The sequence below is a fragment of the Gymnoscopelus microlampas genome (genome assembly GCF_963454915.1).
Source record: "Gymnoscopelus microlampas genome assembly, chromosome: 12".
In the NCBI taxonomy this organism is placed as follows: domain Eukaryota; kingdom Metazoa; phylum Chordata; class Actinopteri; order Myctophiformes; family Myctophidae; genus Gymnoscopelus; species Gymnoscopelus microlampas.
Genome location: NC_139949.1, coordinates 20,152,048 through 20,176,094, shown reverse-complemented (window position 1 = coordinate 20,176,094; position 24,047 = coordinate 20,152,048). Strand labels below are relative to the sequence as shown.

Sequence of the window (24,047 nt, the reverse complement as noted above, 5' to 3'; positions counted from 1 at the left end):
CAAAAATTGATTTGTTTTCCGATTTAAAATCTGCTTTAACTCAATGAGACTTGACAACTATGCCGAATGTATTGATACATGGGTCATTAATGTGTTGTCAAAATGGGATAAATTGGGTTCTTGCCGACAGCTGCTAAGACATGAATGACTTTAAATAATTAGAATTAAATAAAGACTTTTGGGCTACTTTGAAATGTTCTATTAATAAATGCTTTAATTGCGACGGTGCTCAATTATAGGATGATGGTCTACCTCAGCTAGGTTACCTGTATGGACAATTCATTGAACAGGTATAGGCTACACTTGGTGCTGAATCTAATTTCATATATATTGGGTAGTGACAAATATGCATCAGGTCGTACACACACATATTCCCTGATATACAGAACCCTAATCATGTTTCTGGAAAGAGAGAAAGAGATCCATTGTTTAACATAGCCTGCAAACATGCACATACATGTTCAGGCTACCTTGCTTGCTTACTGGATCACGGCACGTACAGTAGCTGACAATTAGGGAGACAGAAATATAAGAAGCCTATAGCACCATCTATTGGAATTATTATGTACAGCAAGAAGATTCACAGTTGAGATTGAGAAGGGCCATTGAGCGGGCAATCACCTGCCAAAGTTGCATTCAGCTTCTAAATATGAACACGCTAGCCTATATTTTTTATTTTAAAGATATTGTCAACGGTCCTCTATCACCAAGGCAGTAGGCTAATGTAAAATTTAACCTAATCACGAATTATGCGTTCATTGCTAAAAAAAAGAAAAGGGGGGGACAAGAAAATAAATAAAGATATCACACTTGTAGGCTGCAATGCAATTTGTACATTCTTATGCAGCTTCGGCATTCTTTATTAAGTAAATACATTTTTCATTCATTCAGACTATATATCATGCTTCGGCAGAACTGTAGGCCTCCTAGAACCACATATAGAACACTAATTCCCATCATGCTTTGCTGTCTGCCCGGCTGCCCGCGGTCTCATTGGGTACTATTTTGCCTTAAAGAACATTTTAGCAAGCAGCCAATTAAATAAAAATGGAAACCATTGTCAATCATGCCACTTGTAGTAATAATAATAATAACAATAATAATAATAATAATAATAATGAAATACTTCCTGATGTGCACATATGCAAGCAGGGCAGTTTATCCGATATATTATAACTATGAGTTTATCATGCTAGCTTTAAAGTTGAAATATGTCAGTTTTTAAAACAATCAGATAGGACTTTTTTGTTTGAACGTATGGGCTGTCAAGGGTTGGTAACTCTAGATTCCAGATATTAAAAATAGGATATAGAGTAGAGTTGCTTGCGGGTTGCGGCTTCGCAAACTCCATCTTATTCAGAGCACTAAACTTCTCTTGGAGTTGGGGAAAAAGGTTGTGGACGGGTGATGCGTCCTTCAAGAACAACACAAGGCAAAAATAAATACCAACATCCGCCGTACCGACACCCGACAGCTACCAGGCTAGGCTACCTAGCGTTAGCCGTCTGGAGCGGACATGTTGTACCAGACCTGTCCCAGATAAACATCGCTTCGATCGGGGAAACCGGGTGTCTAGGGAAAGGCTCACGACGCCGGGCATCATGGATGCCGTCAACGCCTTCAACCATGAGGTAAGGCGCCTCTGTGCGGGGCTGATCACAGTTACTGCACTTCGAGCCTTGTCTTGTGAGGATGATCATGCATAGTGGGCTCTGTTAGCACTGTTAGAGCAGCAGCATCACGAGAAAGGGCGGGGTGTCACAGCCAAATCGGTAACCTATCGAATTGTGTGACTGGTGGTGGTCGTGGTTTTGCATTCCCACTGAAAGTCCCACTGAAAGTCAGCGCTATTTTGTTTATTTAATTAATTATTCGAAAAATAAGAGTCTCACAAAAATTTGTTAGTCTGGTCACATTATTTGATGTAGTTTACAAAAGGCTGATATAGTTAGCAAATTATCTTAACTGACCACCTACTGTGCCCATTTCTTAGGGTGATCATTTTTATTCAATTGCCGAAAGTGCAGAAACAGTGACCTCTGGTGTTAAATAATTTAATGGTGACCGATTTCCGTGTAACACACTTGGCAGTTGTGTGTTTGCAGGGCCTAGCCAGCTAGTCAGACTTCCACATCTTAATCTGATTGTGGTAGCAAACTTAACGTTTGCATTCGTTCAGCCCAGTACCGTTAATTAATGTGCAACCTGTTAAACAAACTATACAACCCGAAAGGAATGAGCTAGATTATAATCTAACATTGGCTGAGCTTGATTTGTGCTGCTCTCCATGTTACATAGCATGAAGTTATGTGCTAATGATACATATAGCATGGTGGTGGTTGGGTCACAACATTGGCTTGGCAGGTAGTATAGATCAGGGGTTCTCAACCTTTTCAGGCGGTGACCCTCCAAAATAATCGCATTTGAACTGGGGACCCCCCACACACACACACACACACACACACACACACACACACACACACACACACACACACACACACACACACACACACACACCCTGACAAGCACTTGGAATGGAAGGAGTTGAGGCATTCAAATTTCGCTTCCACAGATAAATATGGTTTTAAAAAAATAGCAGATTGAGGCGTTGTGAGCTTGTAGATTGGCTTATATTATTTGACAATTAGGCCAGTTTTTATAGTATATTTTATTGATTGCTTTTGATGCAGTAATGGCCTTTTTATTTTATTTTTGAGGTATTACAAAGGTCTTTAAAGTCCTCAAATGGTCACTTCACTGTCATCTGGGGACCCCCCTCCACAGGTTGAGAACCACAGGTATAGATAATGAACAAACTCTTATTTCCACACAAATTGGCCCTTGCAAGTCAATACATACAGAACTGCCATAATGATCTGCATCAAAATCCTGATCAGTGGTGGAAATTAACCAAGTACATTTACTCAAGTACTTAAGTTTTTACTTTATTGGAGTATTTTCAATTTTCAATACTTTTACTTCTACTCCACTACATCTCAGGGGCAAATATTGTACTTTTAACCCACACAATTATTTGAAAACTTTAGTTACTTTGTAGATCTAAATTATTATTTTATAAAACATACATTAACCACTTTAGCCCTATTTTATACACACTACATAGGCTGTTTGAAAATAGCCGACCTACAAGCTCACAACGCTTGTACTTTCACTCAAGTAATATTTTGAAAACAGGCCTTTTATTTGTAACAAGAGTATTTTTATATTGTGGTATTGCTACTTTTACTTAAGTAAAATGTTTGAGTACTTCTTCCACGTACGTGTGTGTGTGTGTGTGTGTGTGTGTGTGAGTGTGAGTGAGACAGACATCTGGATTCTGGACGTTTAGAAAATATCCATGAATGTTGTCTCTCAAAGATAAGGCTACATTGAAATGGTTCATACTGACCACCACTAAGAGTGGTTGTGTTATTCCTGCTGTCAAAATGAATCAGTGTTAAGTGATGGGACGATATGAAAATTACATGTCACGATTATTGTGGCAAAAATAATTGCAATTAACAATATCATCGTTATCATCAGAATATGCTTAACTTTAAATGCCACTTTTGTTAACCACTTGAATCCCCAGAATCCCTATTTGGGGAACATTCGTCAAAAATAGCCGATCTACAAGCTCACAACGCATAACTTGTTGTGACCTTGTAGGTCTGCAGTTTTTGGCGAATCGATTTGTGTAGAGGGAGATAAGAGCGTACCAAATGCGCTCTTTACAGGTCCGTTTTATCAAGTATAGAGGGTTTAAGTGGTACTGAATTTGCAGCACAACAAAACAGTTTTTGCATTTAAGTTGAATTTGGAATATGTAGCAATTTGACACAAATAGGGCTTGTAGGAATCTACACAAGCCAATTTTATGTTAACAATTTACGTCTGATTTAGATTATAGACATATGATTTTGGTCCTTCATTTAGAAATGTCTTTTGAATATTGTTCAACTACCAAAATGTCTCCCCCAGTACACAGGCTGAAAATGTAAGGTTGTTTGTTTACAAATGTAAATCTGACTGCCAGGTGGCATTTCTTAACATGTTATAAGGTTCATTAGTGTGTAGTTAACAATACTAGAGAGGGAATTGTATTTTATTTAAATGATTCTTCAAAATTTTCTTCATTAGCTGACCCAATGTAGCTGACAATTAATGATATCTGCTTAGACGAGTACCTTTGACCACAACTATGGTTTGCTTTAGACTTCAGTAGAAAAGATAGCCTACACAAAATAGCACAGACGGATTCAATGATATGGAAGATATTAATAAGTTTAGGATTTAAAAAAAACTGATATAAATTAATTTAACTCTAATATGACAGGTATTTATTTGTTTCAAGCCTTATATAGGCCTTCTATATCAAACAATCTCTAACATATTGTGTCATCATACATACATGATTTTTGGGGTTTTACCATACCAATATATTATATATCTTTGAGTAAGTTACCAATACATGGGTTGGTAAATAAATATGGCAAATGATATACCCAGATTACCCACTTCATTAAGTGTGTGTGTGTGTGTGTGTGTGTGTGTGTGTGTGTGTGTGTGTGTGTGTGTGTGTGTGTGTGTGTGTGTGTGTGTGTGTGTGTGTGTGTGTGTGTGTGTGTGTGTGTGTGTGTGTGTGTGTGTGTGAGAAATATCTGCACATTTGGAAATTATCCAAGAACGTTGTTTCTCAAAGAGTAAATTGAAACGTAGTACTAACCACTAAAACGGATTGGATTAGACTATGGTGTTGTGACATACTGTAGGTCCCTCAAGCATAGATATTTAAAACAAATGTGTAGTATACTAAATGAAATGCAAGTGAGACGCCTTTCAATGGAGAACATGCAGCAGATGATAACAGATTATCTGTGAGATGGCAATGTCAGCCACTAACAACACTGAATTGATATCAGCCAGACAGCCACTGACATCACTGAACTGATGTCAGCCCCTAGAAACACTGAAATGATATCAGCCAGACTATCACCAACATCACTGAACTGATGTCAGCAACTAACATCCCTGAACTGACGTCAGCCTCTAACAACACTGAATTGATATTAGTCACTATAGATAGCTAGGGCTGTCACGAATCACGATTACAAATTTAAGTTGACGATTAATTAAACGTTTTTTAGGCTTCATAATCACAAATTGCTAACAACATTGAACTGATATTAGCCACTGACAATACTGAAATATATCAGCCACTAACATCACTGAATTGATATCAGCAGATGGTGAAGACTGGCATCTCAACATAAAAAAAGAAAATATCAGATTTTCTTCTGTGTGTGTAATGTCCGGAAAAAGTTTTTCTTTCTTGTCCCTTGGTGGCATTGCGGGGCAAGATGTATCTGGTGTGAGCCTTGTTTATTTTGTGCAGTACTCTTACAGCGTAGTTGGGACCTGGGAACATTGCTGCTGTCTGTTTCAATGTAAAAAAAAGTTGTTCTAACAGAACAGGAGTGTGGTTAATGCACAACATTACATGAACGTTGCATCAAATATGATTGGAGGACCAACTAACTCAGAGGCTGAGCAAATGTGACATGATTTTTGGCTGAAAGTTAAAAGGAAGACGAGACAGACGTGCCAGCACAGTGAACCTTGGGAGTAACACAGCAGCCAGTGGAACTGACACTGTTATTCTATCTCCTGTCTTCTGCAGCTCTTCTCATTGATGGACTCCAAGCCGCCAATCTCTCGGGCAAAAATGATCTCCATCACCAAATCGGCCATAAAAGCTATGAAAGTAAGAATGAGTTTGCCATTGTTTTGAATCACAGCAGTTAGTCTAATTTTGTAGCATTTCATTCATTAAAGTTCTTCGCCTGGTGTATTGGTTTGAGCACACAGTTTGTTCAGATTTATTTTCATTGTTTACCTTGTGTGCCTGTTATCTTTTTCAGCTGTACAAGCATGTGGTCCAGATTGTCGAAAAGTTTATCAAAAAGGTGAGAAGCACCATCTCAAAATCTATTTCCATACTTAATACCTCATTCCACATTTCTGAATGTCAGGTTTCCTCAACAGAAGCCGTTTGGCAGGAATTCCATGAATCATGACAAATTGAAAACTAGAAGGGGGTGCTCAGAAGAGCATAAATCTCCACCAGGAGGCATGCCCTGTCTGGGGCATGTGATGACAATGTTTTGCAGTTGTATGCATGCTTGGAAAGGCACTGTGCATTACATCTATAGAGTGACAGGCTGTACAGTATACAGTATGGAGATTGGTTGAACAACCAAATAATGGATATTAAATGACCATATCTGCTAATGGCAACAGATCATTTTAAATGCTGGAAATTCGAATACTGTATAAAACGGTACCTACCTATGTTATAATTTGGAATTCTCATAAACAAAAAATATGTTATACTTTTTGGAAATCTCTGTTTGAATAGCTAAATCCATCCCGCCCCTAACAATTCAGATAACATCCAGTAAGTAAGATTTTGTGATGTTAGGCATGGCATCCTCCTTGCTGATCTTGTGCCCTCCCCTCTCTCCTGGTCTCTCCAGTGTAAGCCTGAGTACAAGGTGGCAGGCCTCTATGTGGTCGACTCCATTGTCCGCCAATCCCGACATCAGTTTGGATCTGACAAGGACGTGTTTGGCCCAAGGTTCACCAAAAACATCACTGGAAGCTTTGAAAATCTCTGTCTTTGTCCCATGGAAGACCGGGTAAGAGAAAGTGGCAGTAAGGACGACTACTGTATCTGTCTCTGTCTGTCTACCTCTCCACAAAATCCTCAAGTTTCTCTATATACGGTATATCACTATATGTCTTTCCCTTTGTCTCTCTGTAGAGTAAGATAGTGCGGGTTTTGAACCTATGGCAGAAGAACGGTGTGTTCAAGATTGAAGTGATTCAGCCTCTCCTAGACATGGCTGCAGCCTCCAGCAGTGCGTCTGCTCCCTATGAACCCACAGATGAGCCACTGGAGCCAGGTAATTTGCATGTGTTTTTGATTGATTGATTGAATACTTTATTAACAGTTTGCAAAAACAAGGCACGGTGGCAGGGCTTGTTTCTATTAAGGTCCTGTGTATTCAATTCATCGAGACATTTAAAGACAAACAATAATATGCAAAAAAAAATATATACGAGTAGTAATAAGAAATAAAGATATGTACTGTAAACAGGTGGGAGATCCTGAATAGAAAACCTGGTCGGTTGCCTTTTCTGATTACCTTTGTTGCAATTTTTACACTTGAGACGTTGGCCTCTAAGATACAACCCAGGTAGGTAATTTCATCCATGACCGTGAAGTCTTTGACCTTGCAGAGGTTTATTCTGGACCCAAAAAGAATGGATTCAGTTTTGCCTAGGTGTAGTGATAGTCTGTTATCAGCGAGCCAGGTGCAGATTCTACCGAGTTCAGGGCTAAGGGCCTCCTCAACCTGCAATCTGTCCTTGCCCGAGACCAGGAGTGCCGAGTCATCCGTGAACAAGAACAGATTACAGTCACATGCTGATGGCATGTCGTTTACGTACACCAGGAACAGTAAAGGCCCTATTATGCTTCCTTGAGGAACGCCGCAGCTCACTGGGAGGGGGGAGGACAGGGTTCTGTTCATCTCCACCACCTGTCCCCCCCCCCTCTCCAGATAGGATCTCATCCAGCCCACTGATGTACTATCATAGCCTGGTTCCAGACAAATCTGCCATTGGAAAAAAAATTAGGAGATTAGGTCTGGCCCCTCTCAATAGAGATTTTATTTCTCTCCCTCCGAAGTTGTGAGGGACCAATCAGAGCCCAGTATGCAAATATGGGGCGGATTTATCACCAGAGGCATTTTTTCATTTGCCCCTCGGAAATGCAGGTTCCACACAGAGATTCCAGACTAATATCTACGCAGTGATATTAGTCTGGTCATGCCAGGCTAGTACTATCAAAACTAATGAGTGACGGGAGATCGTTGTCGGTAGGCTTACAACCTGCGCAGGAAGATCACAATGGATTTCGAGTCCGTCGCCTTAACCGCTCGGCCACGACAACACCTGTATTTCATTACAAAGGTCTGTCTTACTGTCAGAGATTGTGTTTAGGGTTATGTTTAGGAACAGGTAAAGGTTAGGTTTGGGGAGTAGGTGGAGGTATGTGCTAGTGGCCAGGGTTATAGTCATGCTGTCCTTGTCTTGTCAGGTTCTCCCACGTCTCCAGACAAAGAGCCAGTTGCAGAGGTAATGGCAAACTCTACAGTCCAAGCCGTCACTCAGCTGGATACCTCTGATGCTGCCTTTGCTGCGGTGGCTCAACTCTTCCAGTCCTCACAGGGACAGCAGGTGTGTGTGCGTGCGCGTGTATTTGGACTCATGTTTGCGTCATTGCTCTGCCTGCTGTTTGAATCTGTTGAAATGTTATTGTTCAGCAGTACATGGTCTGTTAATACTATGAATGGTGTGATGATGTATTTCTTTAGTCATTTTGGTAAATAAAAGCTGACATCATTGCTGGAAGAAATCTCTAAATGCAATACGCGCTCCAGAGGCGCAGTTAGAGGGACTAAAATCATTCAGGTGATCAAATCATTATGAAATAAAAAAAACGTGGGATATAAATAAACTAATTCACTGTGAATGCAATACGGTATGCATACATTTTTAATTTCAAGGACCCCCAGTTTGATATAGGCCATGGTCCCCCATTTGATATGGTGTTCTCAGACCCCAATCTACAACTTTAAAATCCTCAGTACCTTATATGATGAAGATAGCTTAAAAATGGTTGAAGTGGTCCTTTAACCATTTTCACCTTGGCATCCCTATTTTGGGCATGCAATGATAGGCGATAATCTTCAAAAGTCTTCCAAAATGTAAAAAAATATTTTCAACAAATCTCATAAAATAGCCATTCTACCAGCTCACAATGTTACACGATAGTTGTTAATACAGGATGTTCCTGATGTTTACCTGATGTATTATTGTAACAGCTTATGGGAGCTAACAGCACGCTGTATCTAAGAGCATGGTTACACCTTTTCAACACAATGATCAGATGTGCCAAATCGAAACTCAGGTTTGTCCGCGTGTGTCCACATTTACAGATTTGCAATCTGATCCTAATTAAGCCCTTGGAGGACACTAGTGAATTCTCAGCAGAAACGGCTCATACTCTTTAGTGGCTGACTGATCAGTCTCATCAGTTAAACAGTTAATTATAAGATAAATAGCGGATTGGATTTGATTCAGGCAATGCACATACTGCTCTGTCTCACAGATCTGATATTATGACATCTCTTCTCCTAAACAAGATAATGTCCTTGTCTGCAGTCATGTCTGAGATGTGTGCTCAAAAACATCCATATTCAATACTCGACTCCATAAAATATGACTAGGAGGATATACCTAGGCTGCATAGCTTTCTTTTTTTACGTATTAATTCTTGATTTTTGTTTTGCTATGTAGGAACCATGTATTAATTGTAGTCTAATAAATAAGTGGTTCAAATGTTGCTAGAATGCACAGGGCTCATATTAACGCAAACATCAGTGATACTATAGAGGGATAATAAAGGATCCTTATTCTCATACCAAAAATGCTGTGTCCTTCTGATTTATTGATACCACATAAATGTTCATTATGCCAATATTGGTCTTCATCGCAGTTCAGCTTTATTGATTTTGATAATGAGTGGGAAATGTGACTTAAATAGTCACATTTCTGAAGCGCTTTTATCCAAAGTGCTTTACAATGTGATTTACATTCACCCATTCACTCACACATTCAAACACAGATGGTGGAGCAAAGCATATAAGGTACCACCGTCATCAAGAGCAGTTAGAGGTTCAGTGTCTGGCTCAAGGACACAAAACCAGGAAGAGCCGGGGATTGAACCGGGAACCTTCCATTTCCATAACGGCCACTCTATCTCCTGAGCCACAGCCGATGTTGTGCGGTATATGGACTCTTTGCACAATGCCATCCTGTTTAGTGTTGTTGTGTGCAACTGTGCATATCTTAATAGGAGAGAATATCTTCATCTTGCACTATGATTTGTCTTTATTTGTTTTCAATCAGTGTCAGCTCTCCAAAACAGACTTCATGCATGGTGTTATACATAAATCAATTTTCATTGCAAATTATTTTTATCATATCCTATTTTGTCTTTTTATTCAGTGTACTGTCAGTATTGGGGAAGCTACTTTGAAAGCATAGCTTTACACATTTCTTCATACTGAAAGAACTTGAACTTCAGCAAAGCTACCCCAGGGAGAAATCTATTTTGGTTAACTAAACTTAAATTTTGCTCTGCTTTGTACATGATGCACCTCCAAACATTCAGCCAGCAGAGTGCAGTGATCTCCTTGTAATTTTACAGTTGGGCACGACAGGGGAATGATATCCTACTCCTCTGTTCTGCTATGCATACTAAGCAGTTTGTGGCAAATCTCTTGATTTGCCCATGATGTTTACCACTTCATAGGCATAATTTACCATGAGGATGCTGGGGAAATGTGTGAAAGGAAGATAACACAAGGCTTACGTTTGATCAGTTTGTGGCCACATATCAGTCCACTCCTCACTGAGATCTGAACTCACTGTGCCAGGCCACCTCGGCAGGTGGCGTGACTCATCGGATCTCAATGCAGCCAAGATCCCACTTTAGAGCATTAATACCTGACAGTTAACGAGACCTTGCAAGTATCAAGATGCATTAACCCCTTAAGCACTATATAAGTTATTTTTAATTTTACCTATCTTCATATAAAATAAATAACTAACAACACTGCACTACATGTTTAGGGCAGTTGTGCTGAGAGTTTAGGTAATTTCAAACAAGATTTTAAACTTGCATTTATTTTTGTATTAATGCAAGAACAATGGGTTTTATTTCAGCATGCTAACTTTCCAGGAAGAGAGAGGCTGTAGTTTCAATTAGCTTGGAATCCCCATTGATGATGTCATTGGTAGTCAGATTTCTGAACTGTCCATAGTCTGTCAATGAGAGGCAGAGTGAGTAGACATAAATTGGCATCTTATAATGAGCATTAGTGAGGACCAACGATGTGAAGATAATGTTGAAAATGGGTGACGTGGCCCTTTTAATATATTATTCAGGATTTTTAGAATGATCCCTTTGTAGCTTCTCTTTTTTTGTTTTACTCCTAATGGTAACTTATGTGTACATCTCCTTCCTAGATAAGTATCAACGTCAATACCTAGGGTTAGTAAGGGCATGGCATTTAACCACTCCCTCTCCTGTAGCCAGGCTGCCCCGCCATCTGTAACACATCATTTATTCCTTATCCCTCTGGATCTTCTTCCCAGCTTCAACAAATGCTCCAGAACTTTCAGGATCAGCCTGTGAAGCCCCAGCTCCAAACACACCCCCAGCCCCCAGCCCACCACCTTCAGCCCCCAGCCCACCACCTTCAGGCCCCAGCTCACCACCTTCAGCCCCCTGCCCAGAGTGTCACCCCTAGCCTGGGCATGGGAGCTCCACACCTTCCCCTGTCCACCCAGCACACCCAGCAGCAGCCGGCATTCGACAAAGTGACAGTGAGTTACCTTCCCACCATCCACGTCTTATATCTGTTTGTCTAACTGTTCGGAAATGCCTCAGCACAATGTTTTAAAGGATACATTGTTTTGTTTTTCTTTTCACCTTTGTTAGATATAATCCATCATTTTCAAATGCAAAACAAAACTTAATATACGGTAATGGTTAAAAAGGTAAATATTGCACTGCATTAAAGTAGACAGAATTGTATGTTGTCAAACTAGTAACATTACCTCTATAGTACCTTTGTAACTTCAGGCTATGGCACATTTCGCCATAGTAATACTAGTTTGACAATGCATCATAACAATAACTGTGATGGATTCATATTCTGACATCGCTACACTCTGTAGTCAGGGCCTATTTTATCCTATTTATTTTCAGGCCAACTGATATAGGAACGCTACTAATTCATATTGGATGTTCTTTAAACATTTGGCCTTAAATCGACTTGAAAACAGCTGGACAGAAACACAGCTAATGAAAAACTTGTACACCTGGTATTATTCAATCTTCTAAAACCTTGTTCCCTTTGTCAGAAACTCCTCGACCGTTTTGACTATGATGATGAGCCAGAAGGTGGAGAGGAAACAAAGAAGGATGACCCTGTGCCATCCCAACCCCCTTTGTAAGACACTCATGCCTCTCAAAAACATCACACTGATGCAGAGATGGAAATAATTATAATAAGACCTTTCATACATAGATTGCTGTTCAAAGGGCTTTGCAGGCGGCTCCAGTGCAGAAACAAAAAGACCAAACTGAGAAAACACAAAACAAATGTAATTGTCTTAAAACCTATACGTAATTCACCGGATTTCCAAGAGCTCTATACTAGGCCTCCTCCAGTTTTCGCTATACACTAGATATCTTCACCAGTATCCCATGTACAAGCCCACAGCTTGTAGATCGACTATTTATGCCGAATGTTAGCCCTTCAATAGGAATGCTAGTGTTCAACTGGTTTTAAGAGCAAGGACTGGCTAAATAAAATCAGTGTCATTAAAAGAGAGAACAACAGATCCTTCATATACTGTACTTACAGCAACTAAAATTATTTGCACAACTACATTATACATCTGTGTGTGTGTGTGTGTGTGTGTGTGTGTGTGGCTTGTTTGTGAGACGTGCACGCGTGTGAGTGTGTGACGTGCACACAGTGTGTATCAAAAGTTGACCTGGACTGTGTTAGGTGACAGTATGTGTTTTTTGTGACAGTATGCAGCAGCCACAGCCTCCAGTCTTCTCTCAGCACATGGAGCACTTTAAACCACACATGATTGGCCAACCACAGGACCCCGCCCAACAGGTAATGATGATGTGTTGTCGTACACATAAACACAAACCAACTTTAGAACAAAGTAAAAGGCTTATTTCCAGTGTGGTCCTTTGAGTGCAAATGTGTTTAAACCGATGTCTTGTGTTGTTTGGGGTGGGGGGGTAGCAGAGACATACAGAAAAAATATAATCCATAATTTCATTAACTTTCATACAATTTTAACATACTAGACAAGTAAAATAGCAAAGGTGAAGTATCAATATACAGTAGTGTCTTTCAATACTTAACTATGTTTGTGATTCCAAAACAACTGACGGGATGTTGTGTTTTGGCTAGTGATGTGTGGGATTGGCTGAATAGTTTTGTAGGCTAATTCATTCAGAAAGATGATCAAATACTCCTTAAGAAAATGTGCAGAATATCAAAAGCTTGTAAATCATGTATATAAAATGCTCCTCTCTCTCTGCCAGGGTTCTCTCCCTCCTAATGGGCAGCTACAAGGCTATGGGCTGCCACCAGGGCAGGGCTACCCAGGGATGATGCCTCCTCTGGGGCAGGCTCAGCCAGGTCAGCCACTGCCAGGCTCTGCCATGACTCCAGGCTTCCCAGGGGGGTACCCTCCACACAATGCAACCCAGCAACAACAGGTGACTCACTAACACATGATATGTAAGATGGCAGCATTTTAACAAGTTCATTTTACAGGTATTTGATGCTATTCTATGGCATTTTAAAGACGTGTTGAGTGAGTTGAGTGACAATTGAGTGATAATTTCACAGTTTCCAATGTTACTTGTTTAGCAAATATGCCATTTAGATCACCAGCATAAGTCATGCTGTTTTATCATTGCACTCTACTAAACACTATTAAATGTTACGTTTAAGAGAATCTTGTTATCTCACAATAATTTGTGTGGGGTAATAATTACAATCTGTTCTGTCCACCTCCTGCCCTGTTCTAACCAGGACATGTCTATGGACATGGACCGCTCGTCCACGAGGGATGGCAGACATGGTCACAGGTCACACTCTGGCTCCAGGTAAAACTGGTGAAGGATAAGATTACTTCCAAGTTGGACATTTTTGTTTTTAAATTTTCATTATTACATTTTGTCTCAAGAGCTGCTCAGCACTTTATGGTGAATAGCTGCTGATGCAGACTTAAACATCTGTTCTGTGGAATATTTGCCGGCATATTTTATGTTTATATTTTATGTGACCCCTAGCCTGGGTCGTAACACAGCACTATAAATATGTAAACGGAAAAGACCTCTAAATCTGTCAGTGGCTAGCTAGAAAATAACGTTACATGAAGTCAATTTATGATTATTTACTTACAGTAAACCCCCCATTAGCTGCTGTACTATAAGAGCAGCTTCTCTTCCTGTTTTTTGCTAATTCATTTCACTCACACCCACATATTCTGTTGTCTTTTTGTCTTTATCTTTGTTTCCTCCTCCTTTTTCTCCGCAGGTCCCCCAAGAGGAGGAGGTCGCGTTCTAACTCTCGCACGCGTCGGTCTCGACACAGACGATCGCGCTCGCGCTCCAGAGAGCGCCGTCACCACTCCCCACGATCACGCTCCCAGGAGCGAAGAGAGCGAGAGAAGGAGAAGGACAGGAGGCAGAGGGGTCTCCCACAACCCAAGAACGATACGCTAAGTGGTGAGGCATAGTGTGTGTGTGTGTGTGTGTGTGTGTGTGTGTGTGTGTGTGTGTGTGTGTGTGTGTGTGTGTGTGTGTGTGTGTGTGTGTGTGTGTGTGTGTGTGTGTGTGTGTGTGTGTGTGTGTGTGGTAAAAGTTTAAAAGGACATGCACTAGTACATGCACACAAGCAGCTAGCAGGTATAATGCGGCTTCACCACTAATCACTGCATTGTGATTTGTGCAGCTTTGTTCACAAACTGTTACTGCACACTTATCAGTAACTATAGATTAGACAGGGAGCACACACAGTTATAAGACTGCAGTATGTCTTGTTTGTTTTTATTGTTGCGTTTATATATACGACTTTATCCCATTTAAACCTGGAACACCTATACATTGTTATACTTTTCAATCCAGGAACATCTCTGTGTAGCATTGGCTGTTGCTACGTATATACTGTATATAGCAACATATTTATTTTAGAAAATTCTGGATTTAAGAGTTTTTAGAATCGGCCTCAGGTCTATAAGGTTCAAACCTGGTATCCATATTTTTGCATTTTTGGAAGAAGAAAACAACCAACAAGTGGTTAGTACTATCTGCAATAGAGTTATTGAATTGAATTGAATTTCTCTACTCTCTTGTCTAAAGTTTGCAGTACAACTCTCTGGGTGGGCCAGTTGGATAAGAGGACACAACAGCAAGATGTTGCCTGTGTCCTGGAGGAGTTTGGAGAAATAGACGCCATCAATGTATGTGAGCAAATACATACAGTAGATCACTTTTATCACTATAATTTATGTACCATTTATGTAAATCCTGTGCTTGCATAAGTTAAAGGTCGATATATAACATTTCAACTGTGTTACAAGCACAAGCCACAACCACACTTGTGTCTTAAACTATTGTCTTGCTGAGAAATATCAGAAAAGTATTAAGACTTTACTCATTGATGACAATAACTGTAATCTATAATATATTCTATTCACAAGTTTCCTAGGGCATTGTGGGCATCACTTCCTGTCGATTTGATCAGGTATCAGGGATCAAATCGACAGGAAGTGATGCCCACAACGCCCTAGGAAACTTGTGGATAGCATTTTACGAGTAGCACTAGGATAGATTGAGGTGTTGAGATGACAAAACCACACCAAAGAATGAATATTAATGATTTCACTACAATAGCAGTGCTGCTGCAAGGAATCATCAGCCAGTAAAAGGATTGATCTCAGGTCCTCTGCGTTCTTTCCGCTTCTCCATCATTCAGATGATTCCGCCACGTGGCTGTGCCTACATTGTCATGACGCAAAGGCAGGACGCCTTCAGGGCTCTGCAGAAGCTCAGCAGAGGGTACAAAGTTAACCAGAAAGCAATCAAGGTAAGGCAACGCCACAAAGTGCATTCTGCAGCCGACTGCTCCTCTGAACATCTCAGAGGGCTGCATATTGGTTGCATCGAGGGTTCAATTTTCTTGGGGGGGGGGGGGGGGGGGGGGGGATCCATGCATCTGCTTTTATCTTGTTTTATCCCTTCTGGTACATACATTTCCTTTTGACAAATTTTGCCTGTTTGATAATATCAAAATTGAACAAACTAATAAAAACAAATACTGGAAATAGCAGATCTAAAAGCTCACAACGTGGCGGATTGCAATGCGTTGAGAGCCTGTAGATCGGCTATTTTTGCTATTTGCGTATGAAGGAGTATACATATAGGGCTTAAGTGTTTTTTCTTTTACAAATCGTACCCTGGTTTCATCCTTGCATTCTTATTTACGTATCACGGTTGCTCTGGTTGTGACAGATCGCGTGGGCACTGAACAAGGGCATCAAGGCGGACTTCAAGCAGTTCTGGGACGTGGAGCTGGGGGTCACGTACATCCCCTGGTCCAAGCTCAAAGAGGAGCAGCTGGAGGAGCTGAGAGAGGGAGGCATGCTGGACATGGACACCTTGTCACCAGGTACAAAAGGAAAAACGCGAGGACGAATGACAGCACAGAGTGCAATTGTTAGAAACACGTTAGTGTTCAGTTGGTTGTATGCATTGACACTGTAGCTCTTGAAATGGGCCTTTATTGCTTTGGGCTGCACATCCTTCTAGAAAGAATGCAAGCACAGCTCAGTCACAAGTAATCTATTTATGGGCACGGGCCTGTACCTACCTAAATAAATAGTACCTGAATGACACTTTCCTGAGTGCTGGCATTCCTCTGCACATCCTTCTCTCATTTATAAATCTCTCAGGCACTCCATGAGAACTATGGTTTATATTGTACCTGAAAATACTAAACAATACATTAACAAACCGTGCATAGCGTGAAATAAAAGAAAGTACAACTCATGTACTACGTAAAAGGCTGTGGCAGTACACAGGTTAAGTCAATTAACAGTATAAACTTCAAACAATGGAGATTCTTCTACAAATGTGCAGTAACAAAATGCCTCAATCGAACCTAACTGGGTCCTTTCTGTGTGGAGTTTGCATATTTTCCCTGTGTTCATGTTGGTCCCCACTGTGTGCTCCCGTTTCCTTCCACACAAAAAGACATGCATGTTGGGGACATACACCTGCAAGGAGCTGGTCCATCGGTACTGCTCACTACACCTAATAGTTGGGATGGGTTGCCTGCAGACAGTCAATTTATACCCAGTGATTGATAAATTACTTCCCTTGGAGTGTAAAATCATGTCTAGTATGTTTTAGGTTAAATCATTGTATCTCATTTTCTAGATTGGAAGGGAGTAAAACCAGAGGAACTGGCCCAGAATGGCCGCTCAGAGTCCCAGCAGCGTGACGAGTCACAGGGTGGACCAGTGGGAGCTCCACCTGCACAGGTGGGGAATGTTCCTCAGAACACATGTCCCATGCATTATGACAATGTGTTATGTTATATGAGACTTGTCTTATTTACATCTGGAAAAGAAATTGGGAAATTATCCACACAATTTGTATCATTATTTTACTTTAATTAGGTAGACTTATTCATCATTTTTGCAGTTATTCTATTAGAGAACATTGAATTATACAGTTTCCCTTTTATACATTTATTTAACAAAACCAAATTTATTATGTCATTATTGTGCAAGTAAGTAAATCAACTCAATTTGATTATTTGCAACTCCTTTAACTCGAAGCCCTCGCAGGGTCCCCCACTGCAGCAGCAGCCAATGGTTGGTGTGGGTTCTCACCAGCTTCCAGTCTTCCCTGGTCCCATGGGTCTTCCTCCACCTTCCTTTCCCCCTGGAGTCCCTCCTTTCATGAGACCTGGCTTTAACCCCATGCAGATGCCTCCAGGTAACTCCTCCCCACACCTGCCATCGGACAACTCAAAACCGAACACTAAACTCACTTATCTTTCGGTTCTGCTCCTCCCTGCTTCTCAGTTGCATACTGAAAACATCTCAGTGATTGTGTTGTGTAAAATACATCATCTCTATTTGTCTGGCTCTACGAATGCTCTATGAGTTTTCTGAAGGCTGTCAGAACCAATGTTGTACACAGCAACATCATCTAATTACACACTCACTCACTCATTCACTGTCTCTCACACACACACACACACACACACACACACACACACACACACACACACACACACACACACACACACACTCGGCATGTCACATTTGATCTCTCTTTCACTCATTTCCGTTCTTCCTTCCTATCTTTTGTCCCAGGGTTCCCTGGTGCCATGCCCATGGGGCCCCCTCCTCCATCTAAAGGTGGGGTTGAGGACCCATCAATGGATCCAGCCGGTCTGGCCAACAGGAAAAACGACGATGGTCCTGAGGGGCCCAAACTCTTCAACAACCAGATGGGTCCCATGGGTCAGTCAGATCACTCCTTTTCACAAAACCCTGCCCTATAGACCAATTATTTGTTTACCAACATTGAGACTGGACGCACAGGTGATTGTTTCACGCAATCAATTCTCAACCTGTTGTTTCGGGGTGCGTTGGTTTCAGCGCACCCCAACCCCCTCTTGTGTGTTGGCTGGTGAGGCGCGTCCTAGCGAGACCTGATAGAATGGGTTTCATTGTGCGCATACTGGTTGCACGCATACTGGTTCTTATCAGTGTGACGTTGTCTGTTAATGGGTCTATAATAATGAAGTTATTTTTTATTTTGTATCAATTACACAAGATAGGCCATCACTTACTGTGCAATTTATAAAATGTTCTCAATGCAATTACAGTTGGGCTTCCTTCCTTCCTACTTGTTTTTAAGTCTTTGTTTACTGAAATCATACTTAAAGGGGAAGCAACAAAGAGATACAGGGGAGATGATTTGGGTGAATTAGTTCTCATGATTTCCTTTAAAATACTAACATTTTTATACTGATCATTTAAAGACAAACTCGTGTTCCTAGAAGGGCTTTTGTGAAAACAGAAATTAAAAGCAGTGAGGTTAAAAGAAGGTAAATAGGGAGGTAAAAAGAAGAAGGTCAAAAACATTAAGTACAATAAGAACATTACCAGTGGTGATATAAATTATATATTATCCAGTGGTTTAATTTATCTGTCTGTCCATGGCAAAGAAAGAAATCTCAAGTAAAATTGAATGCTACGTTATCTTTATTACATTGTCGTTTAACATAATATGACTTTTTCTGGTTCTCTTGCAGGTAACCAGGGGGGTGGACCACCAGGGGGTCCTTCAGGAACCATGCAGCCCCCCTCAGGTGGCCTGCTGGGGGCACGGCCCGGCATTATCCCCCTCCAGCGTCCTCCGGTCCTTCCCCCTCCACACATGCAGCGTTTCCCACCACCGCATGGCCCGCGGCCGCCCCACCCTCCCAACATGCCCCCCATGCATCCCCAGATGATGCACAGGGGCCCCCACCCCCAGATGATGCACCACGATGGCCCACCGCCTCCCGGCGGATTTGGGATGCCCCCTCCTCCTCATGGCATTAGGGGCCCCTTCCCCGGTCCGCACGGCCCGCCTCCCCCCTTCATGAGACCAGGGGGCCCCAGGGGGCCGGACGGCCCGGAGGAAATGGACGGCCGTTCGTTCAGGGGAGACCGGCCTGGCTTCAGGGACCGGGACCGAGAGCCGGAGAGAGACTGGGATAGAGAAAGAGACAGAGAGAGGGACCGCGGTTTTGGAGGAGGGAGGCGGCCATTCGGCGATCCAGCAGGGAGAGGAGGGGGAGGCGGTGATAGAGGGATGGATGGGAGGGAACGGCTCGGAGGATGGCAGGAGGATGGTGGAGGATGGGAGAGAGACCGAGAGAGGGACAAAGACAGAGATCGTGAGAGAGACCGGGACAGAGATCGACGGGACTGGAGAGAGAAACGTAACAGCATGGAGGGTGACCGGGAGCGGGGAAGGGGCGAGGACGAGGAGAGAGAGCGAGAGAAGGAGCGTGGCGGTGGAGGAGGAGGAAGGGGAGAGGGTGGGAGTCGAGGGCGGTCGAGCGTAGTGGAGGGGAAAGACACAGAGAAGCCGCGGCGCTCGGAAAGGCGAGAGCGAAGCACGCGGTGGGACAGGGACGACCGGTTGGCTGAACTGGAGAACATTGACAAGTTGAGGAACTCTGATGGTGCAGAACAGCCACCTCAAGAGGTCCCCGCCACGCCCTCACAAACCAATAAGGGACTCGGCAAGGAACCTTCTCCCCAGAAGGTGGAGTTGCCTTCTCCCCAGAAGGTGGAGTTGCCTTCTCCCCAGAAGGTGGAGTTGGAACATTCAGCCACGCCTGCTGCTGTGACAGAGTCAGTGACCTCTAACCCCTCAGCTCCACCCCAAACTGACCTCACCGAGACAAAACAGGAGGCAGAGTCGTAGGCTTTCAACACGGTTCTTTAATTCTAGAAACTGTCTTGAAATCCCCCCCCCCCCCCACCACAGATATAAGATAACTTGGAAGATATTTACCAATCCTTTGGAGAAACGATTTTTTTTGTTGTACTGTAGGACATCCTGATTCAGACTTTGCCTTAGTTGATATGTTACGGTTTCTGGCAAGTATGAAGAAAATGACAACAGTGAACATTTTAATGAAAATGTTGAAAATCCTTGCGGGTAAGGGGACAACAAAATGGTGGCTTACAGAATATGCCGATCTGACTTATCATCACCCAGAAACACAGGCTCACATGAGAATCAAGAGTTGGATTTGGGGGGGGGGGGGGCTGCTGTCAGGTGCAAGGGCTCGGTTGCGTCTCTTGTGTGAGCTATTGGTGAACACAAGTGAGGTAATTGAATGCATGCAGGAAGCATAGTTCTGTCCCCTAATTCAATGCAGTTTACTTATGTTTTCCACCTTTGACCTAGTGTGCATATAGGAAACATTCACTCATGGACCTTAATCTGTGTTATGAGATCTCTCCAATGTTCCAACAACGCAGCATTTTATTTTATGTTTAAAGTGCACCAATATTTCACATCTGCATCTACACTGAATATCTTCAATAACGTATACATCAATACCATAGTTGACCCTGAAATGTTAGGTTTTCTGAAATCCCATTAATAAGCTGAGATCCCACTCCTCCAGTTGTCTTGTATCTGTTTTTTGTATCCTTTGAAAGTATTGGTGTGGTCATGAAATCCATGAATGCCTTTTTTTCTCCCCACTTTTTTTTGTATCAGTTTATCCAGAATCGTATTGGTTTGAGAGTGGTCTCATTTTTGAGATTTCTCTTTATACAATACATAGGAATATGGTTCCACTTAGTTTTAGGGGAAATGTATCCAACTATAACTACCGGTATTCGTCTGCCCTGGAATTCTTGTTGAGTTCCCTGTTTTGTTAGTTTTAAGGTCTGAATTTCTGACCAGTTTGGACCACATCTACTGTACTCTAAATCCTTTCACTATCTTGCCTAAATCTTGGTACAGCAACACCACTGAATCTAGCAAAAAGAATTGGATGGCCTATGTCCAATGTCTGTAAAGACTTGACACTCCACGTGAATGTAATTCCATTCCAAAAACAAACATAATATAGGCTACTCGCCAAGGATATCATGCACATCTCCAAATTTTCACTGAGGTCGACTGTGAAAATGCTGGATTTTTATTTAGTTTTTAAAGTTTCAATTTTAACATTTCCTTCTAGATGGACACAAAGAAAGACATATTGTACAATTACCACAGCTCAGTGTGTCACAAGGTGCATGTAGTCATTTTTAGAAACATTTCCCACTGATTGACCAAGAGACATTCATGACATGATTGATCTCAACATGAATGGAAATGGAAATAACCATGGCACTGTGGCACTATCAACCTAGTGTGAGTGGACTGTCAGAGCTTATGTTTATGTTGCTATAGTGTGTAAATTACTATTGTCGCTGTTGTTTAAGGGCAACTAGCCTGAGGAAGTGGAAGCTGCCACTCCCAGGTTCCGTTTTCATGGCATTATACCTGTCAGAATACAGCCATTCTATGGCTGTATTCTGACTACTTGATTTGGTTGTATGTCAAAGGTGAATTCTGACATGTCTAAACCGTTAATGGAGATACAGAGCAAACGTTTTTTTTGCAAGCTACCAAGCTTAGCCATTTCAGTCTCTAATTAACTGAGTTCAAAATTGTACCCAACCAAGCTGTTTAAAAATGGCTAAAATTGCACCGTTTCCTGTGCAGCCGTAGATAAAGAAGTATGATTTTTTGTTTTGCAGGGAAACATTGTTAAGCCCTTTTTAAATAAATACAAAGGTGAAGAATACATCATGACATTTAAACTTTTTTAATAAAATCCAAAAACAATTTTAATATGTGTAGGCCAGGCAGGGTGTTCTCCATAATTATCGCAAACATAGATTGTATTGTAGATCCAAGAGTGAAAATCTCAAACAATGTATTTCAAACCAATATGATTTTTTTTATGACCACACAGCATAATTGGAAAACAACCCACATTAAACATGTCAAATATGTTGTTTCTATTGCAACTGGATTTAAGTGAACACAGAGTACTTTATTGGGTTGGTCAGGTTGATAAAGCTGGAATATATCCCCCCTTCATTCACTTAAAAAAATAAGTTATACCCCATAGCAGAATTTAACATACAAAGGATATCTCTCTGATGGACACGATGCTTAGTGTAATGTTTGGTAAGCTTGGTTTAAACTCAAGACTTACTACAAAAACAGGACATAGGCTCCTACCCTATGGGCCACATTGTTCGGCAAGCCTTACTTGGTTTAAACCACTTGATATCGGATAACGCCCTACTTCACCTAGCTATGGCAATGCTTGGATTATTTTCTTTACTTTTTTTGTTTTAAAACGAGGAAACCAAGTGCACATTGAATAAGATGAAAGAAAGAGTGTAACTTATGACACGCTGCTGTAAATATGCTTTCATCACTTGAAATTCCAAGGTGTATTTAATTTTCTTCATAATCCCCTTTTTTGTTTATCAAAGAGAGAAACCAATGGTCACAGAAGGATAAACTAAGAGTTCCTTTACTTTAACTGTTTTTTAAACCATCATACTTAGAAGGCTAACAAAATGTTTGTATGATTTGTTAAAAAAGAAAAGATTAATACAAATGCCCTGAACATGACATGTCCAATACTTCAGCCATAGTAAATTGTTTTAATAAACTATTTTTGTACCAAATTGGTTTCATTTTTTAAATGTATGTGTTTGTTTAAAAGTCTGTTTGGTTACAATTTAGGCATTTGGCAGACGCTCTACCCAGAGCAACTTGAAGGGTTAAACAGGAATAAGCAGAGTAAGCATGAGCTCTAGTCAATAGACAAGGTAAATGACTGTATAGCGGAAACTGGGATACCAGGTAAAGGATGAACCTAGCCTAGCATCTGTCTAAACAACATGCTATCTAGATCAGTGGTTCTCAAACTTTTTTTGAGTCAGTTTCCCAGATTTTTTAATCCTACTCCCTTTAGCTGACGTTTGATTAGAAAATTGCAAGAGAAAACCATAGCTAGCATATGATATGAATGAATGATAACCCACCTTTTGAAGAATATAACATTACAATTACAAATAAGAAATGGAGTGAGAGTTGCAATTAGTGTCTCGTCTCCTGAGCAGATTAATTATAAAATGATAAGAATCCTGAGTTAGAGGAAGGGTAAAGGCTGAATCCCCCAGGACTAAAGCTAACTCTCGGAGTTAACAACGCTGATGATTTTACAGTGACTGGGCATCTGTGGGCAAGTGGACAGCCAGGGATAATGCATATGGAACTGGGGTCCTTGAAATTAAAAAGTCTGAGAACCTGTTTGTTGTACTCCTCTACTCTGGGTTTACTGGTGTACACCTTCAACATGCAACAATTGGTTTGAGAACAATTCAATTCAATGGAGCTTTATTGGCATGAGAAAACATATGTTTACATAAATTACATTGCCAATGCAAGTGTCAAGTAAAAACAAACAAAACTGAGAAATGTCTGTACAATTAAAGGGAATAAAGAAATGTGTTAATAGAGCTATGTCACATTGTAGCCATGGTTCACACGATTGTATGACAGTCATGTTTCAGGGCTATGTCACATTGCAACTTGGAAAAACTCTTACAAATCCACAAAAACGTTAATTTGCTATTAGAAATAATAGGTATATGTAGGCAATGGTAGCTGCAGGTGTAAAGCTTTTTTAAACAAATAACAGCAC

General features: G+C 41.2%; 1 protein-coding gene across 3 annotated transcripts; it reads left to right on the top strand.

The window, feature by feature from the left end:
• Nucleotides 1–1,486: 1,486 nt before the first annotated feature.
• scaf4a (SR-related CTD-associated factor 4a) lies at nt 1,487–23,025 on the top strand. Of its 3 annotated transcripts, none has more exons than XM_084074961.1 (19): nt 1,487–1,631; nt 5,681–5,764; nt 5,922–5,966; nt 6,537–6,698; nt 6,824–6,965; nt 8,165–8,304; nt 11,290–11,520; nt 12,061–12,149; nt 12,740–12,830; nt 13,271–13,447; nt 13,767–13,840; nt 14,274–14,464; nt 15,098–15,198; nt 15,714–15,824; nt 16,250–16,406; nt 17,177–17,280; nt 17,590–17,740; nt 18,124–18,273; nt 19,071–23,025. In XM_084074961.1, exons 1-19 carry the CDS (start codon nt 1,602–1,604, stop codon nt 20,234–20,236), a joined length of 3,396 nt encoding a protein of 1,131 aa, XP_083931087.1. In that variant the 5' UTR covers nt 1,487–1,601; the 3' UTR covers nt 20,237–23,025. The 3 variants fall into 3 exon arrangements, with proteins under 3 accessions (XP_083931087.1, XP_083931086.1, XP_083931088.1); XM_084074960.1 differs by having other exon boundaries at nt 17,581–17,740; XM_084074962.1 differs by lacking the exons at nt 1,487–1,631; nt 5,681–5,764; nt 5,922–5,966 and having other exon boundaries at nt 6,615–6,714; nt 17,581–17,740.
• Nucleotides 23,026–24,047: the final 1,022 nt, after the last annotated feature.